This window comes from Ambystoma mexicanum, chromosome 3p (assembly GCF_040938575.1).
Source record: "Ambystoma mexicanum isolate Mex_15411 chromosome 3p, UKY_AmexF1_1, whole genome shotgun sequence".
Lineage (NCBI taxonomy): Eukaryota > Metazoa > Chordata > Amphibia > Caudata > Ambystomatidae > Ambystoma > Ambystoma mexicanum.
In genome coordinates this window covers 1,273,428,147-1,273,449,245 of record NC_090925.1, presented here as the reverse complement: position 1 = coordinate 1,273,449,245, position 21,099 = coordinate 1,273,428,147, and the positions used below count along the sequence as shown (strand labels likewise).

At 47.9% G+C, this 21,099-nt stretch overlaps 1 protein-coding gene across 1 annotated transcript in view; it reads right to left on the bottom strand.

Annotated features, from left to right (window-relative positions):
- Nucleotides 1-21,099, bottom strand: part of SREBF2 (sterol regulatory element binding transcription factor 2) — a 268,321-nt gene that overhangs the window by 28,104 nt on the left and 219,118 nt on the right. Inside the window, exon 15 of the mRNA XM_069652776.1 lies at nucleotides 16,434-16,545. Coding sequence (XP_069508877.1) covers nucleotides 16,434-16,545 — 112 coding nt within the window. The remainder of the gene's footprint in view (nucleotides 1-16,433; nucleotides 16,546-21,099) is intronic.

The following is a 21,099-nucleotide window of genomic DNA, read 5'->3' as shown; positions in this document are numbered from 1 at the left end:
GGGCGCTTCCCTGACTCCACCCAAGCGCCACTCCTCTGTCCCCATTGACGCATCGACAATATGGAACACTGCCTAATAACACCAGTATTATTAGGGGGGGGGGAGAATGGTGAGGCGGATGGAGGAAAGGGGACAATGGATTAAGAGTACATTAGTCACAACGATAAGCAACTATTAATTACTCTTACGTCCAGTCCCCTTTCCTCCATACTCCATGTGCGATTACAACTGAATGTAGCCCCAGGGTGGAGAGGAAACCATCCTTAAGAAAACAGGTTTCTTAGAACCGCCTGTACGAAAGCTGCATCTGACTTAGAGCTGGCGTCCAAACAGTAGTGCTTACAGAAAGCCGAAGGGGTGGCCCAGGTGGCTGCCCTGCTGATGACCTGCCACGGCACCTGCTTCTGGAATGCGATGGCCGTGGCCTTGTCTCTGACCGCGTGGGAGTGCATGTTAGCTGGGAGCGGTTTGTGCTGCCCCTCATAGGCCTCCTTGACTGCCAAGACGATCCACCTTGCTATACAAGCCTTGGATGCCCGACAATCAGGCCTTGACCACCCCCCTGCCTCCTGAAGGTGACAGTGTCCGACTAGCGGAAGTCCCTAGTCCTGTTCAGATAGAATTTCAGGGCGCACCTGACATCCAGACAGTGCAAGACCCTCAGAGCATCGTCCTTAGGGTCGGCAAAAAACACAGGTAAGACTATCTCCTTGTTCAGATGGAAGGCGGAGGATACTTTAGGTAGGAACACTGGGTGTGTTCTCAGGACCACCTTATCCTTGTGAAAAGTAGTATAGGGTGCTGAAGCCACCAGCGCCTGATCCCACTGACTCTGCGTGCAGAGGTGAGACCCACCAACAGAGCTGTTTTAATGGTGACTAGCCTGATCTCCGCGATCGCCATTGGCTCGAATGGTTTGTGCGCCAAGGCGCCCAACAATACATTGAGGTCCCACACAGGGTGTTGTTTCTTGAGGGGAGGAAAGAGCCTGGCGAGGCCCGCCAAATGTAGCTTGACCACCGGGTTAGAAGAGGAAAAGACTCCCTCCTCTGAATTTCTGTAGACCCCTATGGCTGCCAGATAGGTGCGGCACGTATCCACCTGCATGCCTGAGTGGGCAAGGTGTGCAGAGGAGGCGAGTACACCATCCAATGCGCACATAAGTGGGTCGATCTACTTAGAGTCGGCCCAGTGACAGAACCTAAACCATTTACTCTTGTACTGGCTCCTAGTAGCCTTGTTCCTAGCGCACTGAATGATTTCTAGGTTAGCCTGTGATAGACCCAGGTGTTCCAGCGTGACCTGCTCAGGAACCACGCTGCAAGGGCTAACTTCTGCGGGGCGGAGTGGATGACCCTGCCCCCCTGTTGCACCACGAGATGAGCTGGGCCCAGCGGCAGGTGAATCGAGGCCTGTCCAAGAGGCTGAGAAGCTCCGAGAACCACAGTCTTGCGGGGCCCTCCACTGAGCTATCAGAATGATGCTGAGGTGACACGATTCCTTTATCTTGCAGATCACCCATGTGGATGGAGGGTGTAGGAGGGAAGGCATACGCGGTCATGCTGCTCTACTGAAATCTGGAAGACGTCGCCCAGGACGCAACCTGCTGGCACTTCTTGTTGTCCCAGCAGGCAAAGAGATCCACCTGAGGATGCCCCCTGGTTCGACTCCCCAGAAGGTGGATGGCCCTCAGGTAGATGTTCTCCAGGGCCTAGTTGCACAGGTGGACCACTAGGTTATACAGTGGAGGGACCCTGGTACCACCCTGCTTGTTGACAACTATGCTGGTGGAGTTGTCCGTCTGGATGAGGACAACTTTGCCCCCAATGAGCGGAAGGAAAGCTTTGAGATCTAGCCAGATGGCTTCCAGCTCCAACCAGTGGATATGAAACTCATGCTCCTGCAGGGTCCAGACTCCGTGGACACTGTGGTTGTCCAAAGTGGCCCTGCAGGGAGGAATCTGTAGTAATGGAGACCTGCAGGGCCGGCTGCCGGAAGGGTTGCCCGTCCGCAGGTTGCAGTCCCTGGACCACCATGTGAGGTCTGGGTGTAGAGAAGGCAGAATACAGTGGGGAGCCCCAATCCAGATTCCATGAGGATGCAATGTGCAGCTGCAATCCCCTCGTCTTGAGTCTCATGTAGGGTACGGCCAGTAGGACCGCTGCAATGCCTAGTTAAGTGTTGGAACCACCAGGCCGAGGTCACTTCTCAGGTGAGGAAGTGAGTAGTGGCAAAACTCTCTCAGAGCTTGTGTCCCATATGAGGACCAGAAAGGCCAGGCTGTGCGTAGGCTGCAGCGGAGACTTGAGGTTGAGCCAAAACCCCAGTTCATGGAGTGTGATCATAAGGGTGGAGGCAATGTTATGAACCGCCTCCGGAGATCTCACCCTGATGAGCCAGTCGTCCAGGTACAGGTAGACGTGGTGGCCCTGCGCCCCAAGGAGGGCTGCCACGCATTCATGAGCCTGCTGAATACCCTGGGGGCTGAATTGAGGCCGAAGGGTAGCATCTTGTATTGGAAGTGGCAGCCCATGATCCTGAATCATAGGAAGGAGCGATGCGGCTGCCAAATAGGGACGTGTAGATAAGCGTCCTTCGGATCCTGGGAGCACATCCAGTCTCCCCTGCACAATGTCTCCGCAATGAGTGCTGGCATAACCATCTTGAATTTTTGAAGAGGGAGGGAGAGGTTGAGGGTGGACAGGTCCAACACAACACTCAGGCCAGCCTGGATCTTCGTTTGTATGGCGAAAATCCTGGAATAGAAGTCCAATCCTCACTCGGAGGCTGGGACTTCTTCCACGGCCTGGCTCTCGATGAGCAAGGCAGTTCTCATGTCCGCAGTGATGCATATGGCCCGGCCAGAGGTTTCAATGTGGGCCACAGGGGACTCCATGATGTCTTGCGCCATCATTTTAGCCTCCGCCAGTCCCGCTTTGAAACAGGACTGGCTTTGCACCACAAGTTCTGGAAGGATGTCGGCTATTTCCAGCCAAAGCCTCTGGTTAACGGCTGCCAGCATGGCATCAGCGTTAGATTGACAAAGATGCAGCGAAGCATTGGAATAAAGCTTCTTCCCGTATGGCTCCAAGATCTTCTCCTCCTTGCCTAGCAGCGCCGCGGACGAGGTGACCGAGGATGACTGCGTTTTTTAATAGAGTGACGCTGTAGCAATCACTGAAGAGTGTGGTTGAGGGTGGGCCGACAGCAAGAGTGGATCCTGCTCCATTTGCCTATACTTGGCATCCAGGTGCCGATTGACAGGCTGGGACGAATGGGGTTTGAGCCACCCATTTTTGGCCAAGGCGATGTTCTAGCCGTGGGGCGTAGAATGATGACTAGCTGCAGGCCGTAGAGTGATGACCTCTGCAAGTACCCCCGCCTTCGGTTGATCGACTATGGGTTAAGGAAGGCCCAAGTACTATGCCAGACCTGCAAGTCGTTTATGGAAGGCCTTGGCTGACAATGGTGTGTCGGGGTCTTCTTCCTGGTCTGTGTCCACCAGGGCGGGTGGAGGGGTGCTAGGCGCCGAGGGCTGAGGTGTGGAGACTGGAACCGGAAGCTTCAGTGGAGGCTGGTACGGAACCGCCTGAACTGTGGGAGGCGGGGGGGGGGGGCTGCACCAGAACCTGCAGTGCTGGAACCACAGAAGGAATGACTAAAGACGCAGGCGTAGGGGCAGGAGGGAGCAGGTCCCATATTCCATCCCGAAGGATGGAACCGATCTGAGGAGATCTCGCGAGTGTGAGGAACTTTTCAAAAAAACAATCCTCACAGGCCGGTGGGGTGGCAGGTGATATTGACGGGATAGCGGGCGGCTGCTGAGGCTGGTGCATACCCTGTCTAGCTGTTTGCATGATAAACATGCCCTGCGATGCTGATGGATAAGCTGTAGGCCACGTACCTGGTTGACACCAGTCCCACCTTGCAGCTCGTTCTCCCACCTGCCCCGTTCCTCAGGCCGGTATCGGACGAGTGACCATCTTGTCTGGCACGGCGGCCATTTTGTCAAGCGCGGCGCCCATCTTGTCTGGAGCGGCGGCCATCTTGTCAAGCAGCATCCCATGTGCCGAAGTCGTGGTGCTTGGCTCACTGGGCCTGGTCTTCAGGACTCTTGGCGATAGAGCACCAGACCTACCCTGCATCTCAGGCAGAGGCCTGGTAGGCGTGCCGCCCTCTGCAGATTTGCCGGAAGTGCTGCGTGCAGGAGCCCCCTCTGACAGGTTGCTGGTACAAGGGCGTAGCCCCTCGGGTGTACACCTAGTAAAAGATCTGTGCGGTCCCTAGCACTGTCTCCGGAAGGAGCTACAGACCACTGGGCCTGGTGGCCGGTAGCTGAATTAGCCTTGGTACCCGTGCTGGTGCGAGAACCTGAGAGTTTCCTCCCTGTTGGGTGTTTCCTTGGAAAGGAGTCATCCTTGCGGGGTGCGCTGGAAAAGAGCTGCCCTCCCTTGGGCCTTGACTTATGTCTGACGAAGTCCTTCAAGTTCTCTGGAGGCGATTTCTCGAAGAGCTACCTCCACCTAGCTAGTCTGTTTTTCAGAGCACGCAAAGAAAGTGAGTTGCACACGGTGCAACCCTCACATACGTGGTCTGGGTCAAGGCAGCAGAGGCAAAGAGCATGGGGATCTGATGTAGGGAAGAGCCTCTCGCAGGCTGGACACCTGCTGAAGCCCACTGAAGTCAACATGCACCGGGGAGGAGCGTGGCACCAGAGGACCGAGTACCTGAATGATAAAAGAAGACAAAAAAAGAGAAGAAAGTATCTGGGGGAAAGCGTGTGGCATTACATGGCCGAAACCAAACCCAAGAGCGCTGGTGAAATCGTCCCATTCCAGTCGACGCGGAAAAGGGGGCTGAGGAGTGGCGGCGGTGGGCGGAGTCAGGGGAGCGCATGCTCCAGGGCCACGTCCCTGTGCACCTCTTAATTTAAAGGGGAAGAAGATTTTTTCTGGTGAAAAAGGTTCCGTCTCCCGTCCCTAGCGAGAAACGCCCATGCAGTATGGAGGAAAGGGGACAGGCGTAAGTACAGTGACTGGCATATGTCTTGTGTAGGTCCCAAATAAAATGTCAGTGCCCTGGAGAGTGTGTGGGGTCTTTTCTACCACTGTTGTTGGCGAGGGAAAGAAAACAGGAAGCAATTGATGTGAAAACTGATTACTATCTTTGGCCAAAATCGAGGATTCGTTTTAAGAACAGTCTTTGCGGCATGTGATAATGGGTCTCCCACACATAGTGCTTGCAATTTGCAGGTCAGTTTTACGGGTAACCCATTTAATGGGCATCCTTGCCAGCGATTCCTATGGCTTCTGCATGAGCGCTGCCAAAACAGAGGTCACAGGTGCTGTGGAACCTCTGTTTTGGAGGCAAGAGCATCAACAGGCTACTGAAATCCTTTTTCACTAATGGATTTGCTATTGAAACCATGTTATCCCCTTTGTTCAAATAGGCCCCCATCGCCGCCAAGCATCTCCTGCAGGACTCTACCGAGACTATGTATTCTGCCAAACTGGTTAATGAGAGCAGATCATCTTGATTTACCTCTAGTTGGTCTTTTCCTTTTTCAAGGCATCAATGGCAGGAGCTCGTCCATTTGCTAGTGTACTGGGATATAGTAGTATCCTTCCTGGGCACCTTTGGACAACCTCAAATGCCCATATATCCAGTCCTCAGGCACCAAGCTGCTAAGCAGAACGATTGAAGGTGGTTGGATGCCATAGCATCCACCCTTGTTGCTGGAGCAAATCCGGCCAGTGAGGCAGGAGCCAAGGGGTATAGCGTTTGATGCTTTGCAGGTTTGAGAACCATTCACCCAGAAGGGCGTCATTAGGATCATGCAACAATTTTGGCCGCATTTAAGCTTGTGTAAAAAACTCTCGGAGTGAGTGGTAGTAGTGAAAAGGGAATTCTGTCCCTCCTATTGAATGGAAAGGAGTCGACAAGCGAATTCGGTCCTTTCAACTTCCAAGAGGCATATAAGTGGCACTTCTTTTTTCCAGTGTATGCAAACAGGTTGTCAGGTCTGGGCTATTGGTGAATATGTTAGAGTTCTGAGGGTTGGGGGGTCCTTTTAAGGAAGTTTTGTTAAGATGCCTCCTCTTTTGGGATGGCCCCTTAACTGTTTTGCTTGCAGAGTGATGGTTCCCCAAGCCATCATGGCGGAGATGTATCCGGCAGCTGATTGGATAGGAAGAAAAGAGCAACTGATGATGGGTCTATTATGGAGATCTAGGAGATAAACTGTAATTTCCAACTGCCTTTCATCTTCCTTCCTCAAGTGGGAAAGGCCTGTGTTTTTGGAGCTCTTCATTTGGAGGCCAGGATTTCTGGAATAAGTTAAATCAGGATTGTGGTGAATTCAGGAAAGCAACTGTGTGGGACAAGACAAGCAGAGACATTGGTAGGAGCACAGTGCTCTATTTTATGTTTTGAGACTTACAAAAAATATATGACGATACTCTTCACATGTCGATTAGAATTTTTGGTAAAGTAATAGTTTAGGTATTTAGTTAGAAAACGTTTAATCGCTGCATTTCTTAATGCTTTTAAGTTTAAAAAATTAAAGAAGAGACTCAGTTAAACCCACAGTCATTCACTCTGTTACTAAGACAGCTTTAAGAATCCTCCAGTGCTAGAACGCCAATTAAGAAGACAAGTGTAATTTCTCTGAGAAACGTCGTAGTGATTTTGATGAACTGTGTTTACTGAAAACTATGTTTTCCTTTTCCTGATGTGTGCATGCATATTTGAGCAGCGTTTAGAAAGTTATGTTGGAACAGTTTGCATTTTTGTCAATTCCATTTTTTGGTTTCAGTAAAAGGTATGCAAGTATTGTACAGTTTCTTTTAGATTGAAGGTTAAATATAAATCTGAGGCTCCAGTGGGCACGTATCTTAAAAGGGATACGATGCGCTTGAGTAAAGTGACCTGCATCATCATTTTCAAGACTCGACGTATGCACGTGCCTACTTTGTTGTACAAGTACAAGAGTAGCATGTTTAGAGACACGACCACTGTCTACTTAAGATGCATGCCCAAGCATACTCTGATTGTGCGTGAAAGGGAGTAGCGTTTCTAAGGACAGCTTGCTACTGAGACACTGCGTGATTCCTCACGCTATCAAAGCTTCACAACACAGAGTACGTTTAAGAGATTCCTCAAAGTTATCCCAAAACCAGCAAGCTTAATTTGTCATTTCAAAAGGTCAACAAGATCTAATAAACTCATTCAAGTTTTATTACAGAAGAGATCCATAAAGAAGCAATTTGTGAAAGGTGAATTGAAGGGATGTTGGACAATATTTTTAATAAAAGTAAAACCCTGAATTTGCTACTTAAACCTGGAACTTGGAGAAATCCATTTCATCACACCTTCTGGGTTTTCTTTGATGAGACCTCCCCAATTTTAGAGAAGGTTAAACAGGTACTGATTGTGCAGTGGGATGGGAAGTGGGCCAGAGTAAAGAATAAAAGTAATCCTTTGTTTTCTCGCCCTCTGCAGATTCTCAGACTTCCAGTAAGAAGACAGAAATCGGTTCGTTATTTTCTCCACTTGCCCTTTCCCTCTGGGGTGTTGGGATTTCTGCTGTAAGTTATTACGGCATTAAACCAAACACTTTAGAGGGTCTGTGGGGTTCAGCAGCTCCTGCGGACCTAGATAACTACAGGACCGGACACAGGTCTACAATCGGCATACCCCACACCTGAAAAACAGGCTACAGTGCCTTTGGGGTAATTTCACATTTGTGCGGTGTGTGGATCATTCTGCTCACGGCGTCTGCCCCGATGTTCATTTCCCCTGGTAAATGGCATGCCATCAGTCAGATGGCATAATCTAGGCAACGATGCCCATAACTACAAGGCAAACCGGAACAGGCAGAGGACTTGTGCCTACCTACTTGGTCGGTTGAGGTGATGAGACTGGCACCCAAGCAGAGGTTCTTTTTGTCCATCCACTACTAGTTGTAAAGAGAGATGGGATTGCAATCTACTGTGCAATTGTGTCTTCTGGCACCAATGTGCCGATAGGTGCAATTGCATCAGCCACATGTGTAGTCTGGGTAATGGTACCACTACAATACAGGAAGCCTTTAAACCCAGGAGGCGTGGATATTGTATTGCTTGTAGTGTGGTTTTGTTCAGAAACTGTTACTGTTTTAATGTCAAATTCTGCAGTTTTTCTATGGCCGGAAATACTCTGTGTGCACAGTCCCATACAATTCCAACATATTGGAGACTGAGTTGGTGAGAGAATTGATTTTTACATTTTCAAAGTCAGGCCCAGGCAAGAGCCTGTTGAATCATCAGCTAAACAGAATCCCTCATGCAATCCCTCTGGTGCTTTGAATACACAATTCTGTCGTACAGTCACATAACAAATGCTCAAGCCAGTGGTCCAAAAACAGATAAATGTGTACCTCTTCTAAATGTAGGAGGTACATGAATGCCTCCATAATCTTGGTGAAGCCTCTGGTTGCCAAATGTAACCCAAGGATAGAACATTATACTGGTAGGTAACGAGTACCCTGTATGGAGAAACTGAGGTATTTGCGGATCAGTTTCCATATATAGATATTCATCTAAGTGTCCTGAAGATCGAGAGCGCACAACCAGTTCCCTTCCTCCAGCAGTGCCAAAAAGGATATGGCCTGGAGTGACCATTTTGAACCTTTCCATGGGGAGAAATTAGTGGAATCGGAACCAGTCAAGGATTGTCCTCCACCCTGCTTTGTCCTTCTTGTGCGAGGGTAAAAAACAGAAATAACCTCTCACTGGGTTCTCCAGGAGGATTTGTCCTATGGTATCCATTAACATTTATTTTTACAATTTTTAATTTTCATAATTTTATTTTTTTACTTCCAAGAATCCTTCCAGGAGGTTTGATGAAAACTCTTGGAGGAAGGGTGGCGAAGGAGGAGAGGGGGGAGGGAACATGTTACGAAAGATGTTTCTTGCAGCTTTTTCTTCAGTCATCTATGCAACCCCCACAACTTTCTGCTGCAGTTTTGTTCATGTTCTGAATTTGGTCTGTAAGTAAAACCTATTTGCTTTACTTAGCTTGTTTAGCTCATCTGCTTTGGGTGCACTGATCAGTCCCTATCCCAAGCAGCGCAGTGGGACTCTGTCCCCTAACAAAATTCAATTTTATACTGAGCACATCACCTTACAGCAAGATGCATCAGGGGTACTTTTCTTTTTGTTTTTAGTAATTTTATGGTTACTTACATGATGTATCCAGGGCGGCTGCTGGCAGCGGATAGTTTTCCACCATGTTCAACTTTCTCGCATGCACTTTTCCATTTTACTGTATGCATTTTAGAGAACTATATAATCTAACATGGCTGTGCTATGAGATTTCGCCTTGTTCCTTGGCCATCTCGTCTTTTGGCCTTCTTCTTGCCATTACAGAGCCAGATATGCCATATATTGTAAGCCCTCTCCTGGACAAAGAATTGGCTTTCCCCGAGCAAAGCGTCAGTATGTGTTTGTTGCCAGACATGAGGCCACATCCTGGTCAGAGTTGTCTCTTGCCGGGCAGATGTGGTGGCCGAGGCGGTCTTTGAATGGTCAGCCCCTACCAGGTTGAAGATTTTTACCATTGGTGGGCTCGAGGCCGACACCAGCTCAAATTTAGGACAAAAGCAGGACTTCTGCAGCCATTCTTCAGATTGTCATTGGAACCAAGACCCCTTCAAAGAGAAGCATTCTGCTGTGGACAGTTGTTGCAGCCAATTAGCATTGCCTCCAGCAACTATCCGGCAAAGCCCTGCTCTTTTGTCTTATCTCCTGGAGGCCTTAATAGGCTCTTCAACCTATGGAATGGTGGTAACAAACATTCTCAACCCCTGCTCAAGCCTCCTGCCCTTGGAAGCGTCACAGGACCATCCTGTGGACAGACTCCTGCCTGGGCTACCTCGCTGGATTGGTCACCGTCCCGAGTGCAACCATGGGACGCCGCAGACCCGCTACTAGTGAGACAAAAGTACTTCCCCTGCAGTTGCAGCTCTCGGCAAGAAGGGAAGCATTGCAGATGCAGCTTCATGGTCTCAACCACAAGGATCATATCTGCCGTCTGATCACAGAGGCCAACCCCGTCTCCCACCTGCCTTAGTACCCTAGGGGCCTCTCAGATCGTGAACGTAGTGGTGGTCCTTTCTTCATCTTGGCAGGGCTGTCCAGTGACAGGAACCATCACGGCAGAGTCCCGAACCTCCGACTGGACCTAAATTATTATGCTGAAAGTGACCTATTCACCAACGAACTGTAGAACAAATTAAGAGGGTCCAATACATTCAGAAGCCTCAGAAGTGGTTTTTGACAGAAAGAGTACGTGGGAGAGTTAACAGACCCATTTCTAACCCCCCTCTCTCCATTGGGTTTAACGGGTGCAAATGTCCTAACCCCCCCCCCCCACCTCTCCCTCGCCATGATCGGTAGAGTTCAGGCCAAGGATTACCCTCCCTGGGATTCCCCCAAGGTCATGGGATTGCGAGAGGACCCAAGGACTTCGCTTGCTTTGTTTTTCACTACTTGAGACGCTTACATCTACATGTTGGCTTCGCCAACATTTGCTCAGACTTCTTAAAAGACTCATGGCGCCATGCAAACATTAACTTTGGGACTATTAGTTCACTAGGCATATCTTCTTTAGCAAAGGAAGGCCTTTTAAGGTATCTGGTAATATCCCTATATATATGGTCGCCGGGAAAAGGCTGTGGCGACTTTATGTATGGCGACTATATATATGGGGTCAAGGTGAGCGGGGGTGTCCCCTGCATGTTCAATATGATAATCCCCTGCAAACCACTGCCATTTTCTGGCAAAATAATTGTCAGACAACATTTTTGCAGGGACATTATCACATGGAACCCCTTTTAAGTATAGGAACATATTTTTTAAAGGCTGTGTATTGTGTTTTTCTATTCTTTTGAATGGCTTACTGGCTCTGGAACTGGTTTAATACTTACCTTGGTTTTCTTCACTTCCTTGCTATCCTATGCTTCGAGCAAACGGATCTAACTATGTAAAAAGTAAAGTGTTGGTGCCCTGTAGTCGAAGCAGCCCATGGTGAATGTACATATGTTAATAGTGTACCTTTAGTAGATTACTTACCTGTGATTGTATTTGATAAGAGTTTGTTCAAGGCCTAATAAATATTACTGTAATTGTATACATTCTGCCTAACTATTTAGAGTGCGCCCCGTGTGCCTACTGGAACCCTTCACCATCTCGCTGCAAGTTAAATGAGACATCTGTGCTCATGGGTGGTCCATCGTGCACCCATCTTTGCGACCTGCCACATTCATTGAAAACATTACCCTGAATCACAAGTGTGACCTGGCCAGTTTGAATGTCTCTACAAACTAGTCCGAGGTGAGACCGTTACATTTTGACATTTGCATTTTGGACAGTTCAGAGTGGCAAATGCAAATATAACCACTCCTCAAAAGCAGATATTCCTTGCAACCCATTTAGAAGACAGTCCTGAAAAAGGTGGCATTAGTTACATAGCCCACCAAAACCGGTCGACACATGGTGACGGCAGAGCCCCAGCTGCATTTCACAACATAACCACGGGGAGACTTAGAAACCATAATGTCCATCCCCGTGGTTTAGTCTTCAAAACACGTTTTTAGCTCTCTAGCTAGAGTTTCCTTTTTAATCAGGGCATATTCACCTTCATTACTAGCCAATAAAGCAACCTTTGCCATAATATCTTGAATTTTTTTCAATGTGTCGAAGAAGTGAGGCTACACGCTGGTTTCCCTGTCTAAACCACGATTACTCTCTAAGAATCTAGCATCTGTGTTGTCATACAATGAATCAAAACTAAGTAAAGAGAACAAAGAGTTGAGCAATCAGCAATGTTTTCCTTTCCCTTACTATAGCCAATGTTAGACAGGTGGCACATAAGCACTGCCTAGGGATAGGGTTTAGACCGGTAGGGATAGTCGCCCTTTTTCTCTATCTCCCCTTTTCTCAGTCCTAATTTGTTTCTCTGATTCATAACCAATTCTGCAAAGTATTCCAATATTTATAATCAATCTAGAAAGAGATCTGGCCTCTAGAGCAGTGACAGGATGCAACCAGCCCTTTCTGCTCTCCTTACCTTCTGAGACACTTCAGATCATTCGATCATTCACAAGCGTTATACATGCTTGGATATACTAATATGCTTTCTGGGTGGTTTGTCCCCTTTTTTCACGTTACAAAACAATGCTTGGGCATAACCCATACAAATCACTGCTAAGCAACCCTACCGCTCCCCTTGGTTATTCATCCCTTCACCATCCCCCTGAAAATAAACCTTACTGCTCAGACACACTCCATTGATGGAGTGTGGCTAAACATTTGTGTATTTTCCTGTTCTCCGGAATAGGGTGGCTCCGATTCTGTCCACAGGGTTGATTCTGAAAATGTATCTTAACAGAACTGTAAGCAACAAATAGGGAGATAGCAGCAGTCCATTCACCAGAGAGAACATTCTGGAAAGGACTTCAAGATACACAGCTGACCTATTTTTAGGCTTCCTTCCAAGGATCCGAACTACAGGGCAGCCCATTGACTGAGCATGCTTATATGGGTCAGATTACTCCTACAGCCAATTGTGCAGAGTCTATTCACCCTAATCCCTGCATAAGCAAGCTCCCAGCACAGCAGTGAGAGGGAGTCCCGGAGTGTAGAGCTGGTGAGGTGCAGAGTAGGAGTATTGTGGCACAGAAGCAACTTTGGAGAGAGTTGGAGACAGAAGGAGATTGTGGCGTAGGAGGAGACTGGAGAGGTGGCGAGAGAACTGAAGAGTATGCAGATGGGAAGGAGGGAAGGCGTAAAGAGGAGACGAGAGGTAACATTGGCAGAATGGTGGAGGAGTGGGCAGAGGAGGAGGTTGGTGGTGACAACAGAGCAGAAAAGGAGAAGTCTATTAAGGTGAAGGTCAGGAGAAAGGGAGGTGGAAGAAAAAAAGAGTGGCAGTAGAAACAAGTGGTGAGGAATTGCTATGATGGATTTTCGGAACCAGCCGTGGGGCTGATTTGAGTGAACAGTGAAGACACCTAGGTGTAGCCAAACTCAATCGAGGTAGGTAGTAGAGCAGTAGGGCTTAGACTTCAGGAGATATGGAGGTGGTGTAACAGTTGTGGTAGATAAGAATTATGAGACAGACAAGATGCCATTGTGTTGAAACCTTATTTTATTAGAGATGAAAGAAAAAACATTCCGTCCCTAAATATAGAGAACTGGGTCCTACTCTAGAATGAAAAAGTATAAAAGGTTGCTCGCCGGATGCCTCCACCACCACAAAATGGTCTTCTGTCTAAATCCTACGCTTGCCTAAGTTCAGACCCTACCATTACAAAAGAAACAGACAACTCAGGGAAAAAGCACACTTGGGCCTAACTGAATGGTGGTTGGCTTCTGACCACCCCCCTAACCCCTGCCCCACCACCTTGGTTCGACTTGCTTAATAGGGCTTTCCGCCCTTGTACACAGTCTGCCTGTAGGTTGGATTTCTCTCCAAGTTCCGCTAGTCTTTAGAATCCAACTACGTACAATCAATGTCACTTACGAACATGGGGACATCTGGTCTGTGTCCCCTCCAGTTACTCTCCTTGTATTCTTTTCCAAGAAAGTTCCATGGGTTTTCCTTTTCTAAGATGCCCTTGGTCTTCATTTCACCTTGGGTTCCAGTTCCTTTCACCCCGCTTGGGGTCTCTGGTTTCACTTAACATTTCTTCGGCTTTTAGGTTTTCGCACCACACCATGTGGTTTTGTTTCTTTCAGCCTACCTTGGCCCTTTAGCTTTCGAACACGACCTGGGGTTTGATTTCGCTCAGTCCGCCTAGGGCTTTCAGCGTTCTTACCACACACTGGTGTTCGATTTCAGTGACTGCAGTACCTCTTCTTTAATTACCTTCTGGGCAGAGCTCAATCACATCCCTTAGGCTCCCGTCTGGGTACGCCAGTGTTCTGTCTTGCATGCGGCTGCTGCTCTGTTCATTGGGACCAGCTGATTCAGACTGGACGCAATCTGCGGGCTCGATCCGGGTACCCACGGCACACTGTGTACGCACTCTTCGTTCCTGCCACACCTTCCAGAAGGATGTACCCCCTCCTCTTTGGCTATGCAGGTTCCTCTGCCCTGCTTCTCCAATCTGGATTGGTCCTTTATTTCTCTCTGAATGCAGGTGGGTTGGGCCACCGCTCCTTCGGTATAGGTAAATGATGTGCATGTTGCGGGTCAGATACCACAGCCACCATCTTTACAAGAAGCCTTTAGTCATTATATAAATTAAGTCCCACATAGCCAACCAAATATATTGGGTTATTGAGAATAGGGAGGATTAGACATCCTTTTTTAGGTTCACCCTCAATAATGAAGTCTTATTGATCTGCTGATAAACCGTTCAGAGAAATGTTATCCTTCCCCCACCATCGAGCATCTACAACAATATGGCCATAGTGTTATTCCTCTTCAATCTAGTAACAAAGCTGGACTTAGAAATTTAGGAACATGTTTATCTACACTGTGCTGCATTCGGATGGGCTTCATCATTTTCCCTGATGAACTACAGAAGTTCTTAAGTGGAGAAAAATGCCATTGTCACCTTTCGCCATTCCTTGCCATTGAGCCAGCTTTGATGTTTTAGGGAGCCCAACTCCCGACAGCATCCTAGATGGCTGCCAATAATTGATGCGAGTGAGTGGCAACAGCCGTTCAACATACCTTGAGGAGTGCAAGCACCAACACCAAGCAAATGAGGCCTGTTCGTTTGTCTAAGGAGACAAACGAAGTATTTTTAGCATCTGTGGCCTTTCAGTCTGGTTCAATGAGAGTCACAAATGGCAATATTTAAGCCACGGGTGCTTACAGTAAAGGAGGCAATTTGGAGCCTTTGAGATGTAGAGCCTTTCAGTGTTACAGGGTGTGAGGGGGGAGGTGTCCATCATACCTGCCTGTGGTACAAACTGTTTTTATTTGGTACTGTAGGAGGAAATCTGAGCACTGGGATGAGCCGGTTGAATCGCAGAACGTACTACAAACCATACTACAAACCGAAATCAGATGAGTCTTTACAAGAACCGTATGCGCTTCAAATTGAGTCAGAGCAGTAATTTAAATGATAATCTGGTTTTAGCAGTAGAGGGTATATCAGGCTTAACCAATAGCCATTTTTGTGCCATCTTCCAGGACCCATGCCCTTCACAGGCAGGGTCTGACAAAAGGTGGCTAACCAACGGGCATGATAGTGTTTCCATTAAGAATAACCCAGGATCAATCTTATATGCTATGGAGCTCATGTCGGTCCAGTTTGTAATTTGATGCCTGGCATCTAGTACATTTGCACTCAGGTTGAGACAGGTCCCCACTGTCAAATCTTTGTCATTTGCTCGGCGGAGAGCAAAAGTGGAGGGCAAAAGGCGGCATACACGTGTGTACATAAAGTCATTTTTAAATTGTTTAAGAGATCTGGCGATGACTGAAACATGGTGAGAGTTGAGGGGCGGGAGGTTGTTGAAAATCCTAGGAGGTCTCCTATAAAAATATATAAAAAATAAAATAAAAAAAAAACAACCTGCACCAATATAGCAGTCTATGTCCTCTCCATCAGGCTTAGTAAAATACTTCAGTCAAGGATGCAGGATGTGTGTGTGCTTTTGTGTTCGGAAAAGATTATGTTTTTGCTGCTTTCCCTCCAAAAGACATCAATGGGACACCCTAACATTTTCCTATTGTCTGTAGTTCGCCCAGTCGGTGGACCAGAGTGCTACAGCCAAAGAAACACACAAACAAAACAAAACCCATTAGACGGTGGAACCCGTTACTAAAAAAACACCCCTTCCCACCACCGCAATTTAGGAAAACAGGACCACTTTATTGCAATATATAAGTATGTTTGGAATTCAAAGGGCTCAGCTTCCAAAACCGACATTTAACCCAACCAGAGTCCCTTCTACTAAGCGGATACCTCTTCCAAGTAGGGGCCGTTGCAATAAAACATAACCCTTCATCATCTATCCTTAGCCTCACAGCGTCTGCACCAGTGAATCTACCTTGCTCCTACTAGCAGACAACATTCTACCCAACTAATGAGCTTAACCATTTCAAATAGATCCTCAAAATCTTATATTGCTTCCAGCAGATTCTCGTTGATATCACACCCTACACAGCCACCGCCACACATACCAAGTATACCACGCCCCCATTCACCAGAACAAATCTCTTATTTAGCAGAGGTCCTTAACCTTCAAGCCGAGCCTTTTTATGACTCTACAGAGAAAACATAAGAGCCCCACAAAATGTTGTTTTTGTGGGGCAGACAGACCTCATCTCCATAAATAAACCATTTTAACAATCAAGATGCATTTACTACCCAATCCTAATCAGAATCTAACCTCCCCCTAAACAGTCGTCCGCAATTGGCATTTGCTGCTTACCTTGCTTGTTTCCCTGAGGGACTCGCCTTCTAAGACTGTGCTCCAGAAGCTGGTGGGTGCGGGTGGGGCTTGCTCCAGCCATGAGGCGCACAGTGGCCTCATGCAGAAACACCTGAAAGGAAGACAGCGGCAGTAAGACTGAAGCACACTGGCAGGACACTGTGCAGTAACTGTAGAATACAAGCAGAAATGAAACCCCAAACATATATACAAAAGTCCAGGACACTAAACATACCCTTATAGCACAGCAGCAAGAAAAGTATACATTCAGCTATCCAGATTCACACATGAGGCTTTGGGGGCTCACACTGAAAGTGCCTTTCATCTCTTGGCCATCAGTCAAAGAAGATTCTGAGGGAATAGGAAAAAGCATCTGATTTTTTGATTAAAAAAAATAATTGCATACAATTTCTCAACCAAGATATTCCAGATTTCATTTACTCTTTTTGGTAGAAGTGATGGCAACCAGAAAGAGTATCAACCAAGTGGCAAACCTTTCTTCTAACGAGACTATGGTTAAAAAAATGCTATGATCTGGGCGGTAGTGTACCACACTGAGATTTCACACTGCGTGATGGTTTAGTGTGGTAGATAACTTTTGAGGAGATCTAAAATGTGTCCTATTTCCAGGCAAGTAAGAGGATTTATTTAATATTTAGTGGTCAATGACAAAAAGTTTGATGCTGAGAGATTTAGACTTCTACAAACCAACCTCTCAGTAGCAGCCATGGAAAATTAGCGATACGAAAGATAGGAGGATCTGAGCTGGGTTAGGACTGAAAGATGCACCTTGATGAAAGAATATGCAGGAAGTAGGATAGCAAAACCTCCTGTTGACATAGTATGGTTAACCAACTGGACATCAGCTAATTATTAACCGAGATATTCAGTGCTAGGAAAGATCATCTTTTTGCTGCTTTCCCTCGATAGTCTTCAAGGGAGCACCCTTTCTTTTTGCTTTGAACCCTGTTGTGACGTCTTGGAGGCAAATAAAGCGTTTTGCAAATGTTCATGGTGAAACTGATCAGACCCTAAGACCATCAGTACTGAGAGACTGTAGGACCTTCTACTCAGATAGGTTCCTCCCCAACCTTATCAACTTCCCTTCTCCATCTCCTTCAGCATCCCGGGCCCCCTGCCAGCTGTGCACACCTTGGCTCCCTTGCCGCCTCCTAACCATCCTTGCCATGGTCTCCTTGCCGCCAACCCCAACATAGACAACCTTGTCAGCCTCCTCCTCTTAGGTGAACCTGCCACCCACTAACACTGTATCTGGGGCTCCCTTGGTCCCTCCTGCATTGGCTCCTCTCTCAACCACTGCGGTCCCGGCTCCCTTGCCGGTCTTGGCTCCTCCTCCCCCTTCTACCTCTGTCACTTCTGCACTCTTGCCACTTATGGGGAGGATCACTGTCCCCTGCGCACCCCCACCCCCATAAGCCTTTCAGTGATGGCAATCCGCTTGACATCGCCATGCTTAAAACGCGCTCAGCTGTCAAACACTCCTCTGACATCTGCATCCTGCATGAACTACTGGATCTCGAAGTTCTTGCCCACCCCGAAACATGGTTCAAGGATAGCTCTAGCAAAACAAAAAAGAGGTGATGGCTGGAAGGTCTAGAATAATTATTAACCTCTGGCATTGCTCTGGGCAGCCCTCCAGACCATCTTTCTTCGCCTGCCAAGCCATTACAAAAGGGAAAAGACCATATGCAAATCAGGCATGGTCCCACCCCCAAAGGAGTAGTCCAGCCCAAACTGCAAGGTCACATCCCTTCTGCACGAGACCACAAGCACCCCCAGACATGTTTCAGCCTTGTTGGGCGTCATCAGTGAGGAGTAGCTTGGGTATCTAGGCCCAGCAGGCACAGGACCCACGTCTAGGCATACCCGTCCCACTTGGGGTGACAATAGCAAATCAAAAGAGGTGGGTTCCGAGTCTTCCCGGCCTAGAGACCCAAGCTACTCCTCACTGATGATTCCCAACAAGGCTGAAACATGTCTTGGGATGCATGTGGTCTCGTGCAGAAGGGATGTGACTTAGCAGTTTGGGCTGGACGGACACTTTTGGGGTAGGACCAATCCCGATTTGCGTATGGTTTTTCCCCTTCTGTAATGGCTTGGCAGGCTGGAAAACGATGGTCTGGAGGTTTCCCAGAGCTAAGCCTGTGGTTATGATCAATTCAAAACCTTCCAGCCATCACCTTTTTGTTTTGCTCAAGGATAGCTCTGTCGCGAGTTTTGACACACTTCTCCCAGAAGGCTACAAGATACTCTCTCTGCCTAGACCAAACAGACTAGGTGGGGAGTAGCAATGATCTTCCCTGAGGGGATCCCAGTGTCTGTCATTCCCACTTAGGCCTATTCATCCTTTGAATCCCTGGTCTGCAGGCTAACCCTCAGCTCTTCACTCCTGCTGGCCACCTATCGGCCACCTGGTCAACCCACCCTCTTCCTTTTTGAATGGGCTGACCTGGCCTCCTCTCTCCTTTCCTCCTCTTCTCAACTCCTCCTACTGAGTGATCTCAACATCCATCTCCACTCACCCAATTCCTCAGGACCTTGAACCAATCTTTGCAACTCTCTCTCCATTTCCATTTTACCCTCTGGCCCAACGCACACTGCTGGCCACACCTTGGATGCTCTCCTCTCAATTGACATGCCTCTATCCTCTCACTACTTTGCTCTGCTGGCCTGATCACTCTCTCCTCACTTGAAGCTCTCTTCTCCTCTTGCATCGGTAAGCACGACACAGCCTCCTGTCTACAAGGTCATCCGACCCATGAAAAGAGTGTCAGTAGCTGCCTTTGCCTCTGCCTACTCTGCTACTTCTACTCCTGCAGCTGACTCCCAACCTGACACAGCCCTCTCTAATTTGAACCTCTGTTTCTAACACTCTTGATATTCTGGTCGCTGTCCTGAGGGTACGACTGAAGCCTACCAAAAAGTGCAACTCTTGGTACCACTCCAAACTGACTGCCCTTAAACGCAAGTGAAGGCAGCCAAACTGAAATGGGATTCCTCGGGCACACCCTCTGACAAACTGGTTTGCCGTCTCTGCATCTTCAACAACAACAAAAAAGTCTTTATTCAAGCCTGCATCTCTGCGGCATCCAATAACATGGCCAAACTTTTTAAAGTCTGCAAGGAACTAGCAAACCCTAACGCACCCTCCTCCACCATTGCACCCACCCAGGCCCTTTGCTCTGCCCTGGCTGCACACTTCCCTTAAACACAAGGCATCCTATCCTCTCTCTCTTCATCACCACCTCATACAGCAACAACTCCTGTACTGCCCTTGGCCACCCCCACCACTCCCCTTCTCTCTTCCACCACCCCTGTCACACCTGAGGAGGTCACTAGACAAGTCTGGGCTATGAAAGCCTCCTCCAAACAGGTAGACCCCTGTCCCTCCAAAACCATCAAGGACAACATTGACGCTCTCGCCCCAGCCTTGGCTGACCGCTGCAACCTCTCCTTCGCCACCAGAGTTCTCCCCACTGCTCTTAACCACTCCCTTGCGCACCCTCCCAAAAAAAACTTCTGCTGACACTTCCATCCCAGCAAACTATCGCCTGTTCTCTATCACTCCTTTCCTGGCCAAACTCCTTGATAAATTGGCAATTTCTCAGATTACCCTCCACACTGAATCTGCTGGTTGCTTCCATGACCGCCAGTCTGGCTTCAGAGCATCCAGAGGCACGGAAACTGCTCTTCTGAACACACGTGAAGATCTGCTCTCAAACCTTCATTTGAACTCTCCCTCTGTCCTCATTCTAATCGACCTCTCCTATGCCTTCGATACAGTGAACCGCAACACCCTGATCGCACATCTCTGCGATACCCTGTGCATCACTGATCAGGCACTGGCGTGGCTAACCTCCTTGCTCTGCGACCGCCCATCCAGGTGGAATTGGGGTCCTTCCTCTCCCCTATGACTCTCTACGTACGGTATCCCCCCAGGATCTAACCTATCCCCCTGGTTTTTCAATGGCTACATGGGCCCCTTGGCCCGTATGATAGCCACCTTCACCTACAACTTGTGTTACGCGGATGACACGCAGCTCTCTTTATTAAATTTCTTTTTTTTTTTTTTTTAATTGTATCACAATTTTTACAAAAAAGGAAGATAGAAAGTCCTTATGACCTTGAATTCGTATCCTAATTTGGTTCCTTTACTTGACTTGACCTCAGTCCCGATTCTCAGATGAAGAAGAAGGGACTTCGACGTGATGTGATTTTTGTATGTCTTTGGGGGTTAGACTTCCCTTCGCTTGGTCGATCTGTTACAAGTTCAGAGCGTTAAAGAACAAAGTCACTCCGATGACAAAGCGCCTGTTGTTGCCACCGGACAGCATTGCCCATAGATCTTCCATGTCTAAGGTAGAGTAGTTCTTCAGTGGGTCTGCAATGAATCAATGTCGTTCTGTCACCAGACCTGCGCATTCGAGAATCAAGTGTTTTGTGGTTTCTATTTTGTTTTCAGTTTTGCAGAAGCGACAGATATTCGTTTCAGCTTGCTTGCGTATAGCCAGGATTTCATTCGTTTTCAGTTGGTTTAATTTAAACCTCAGGAACAGTCGGCTTAACCTCTTATCAGGGAATTTCTGAAGATAGCCTCGTACCGCGTCTAGCTTCATTGGAACACTTGGAATATTTGCTGTCAGAG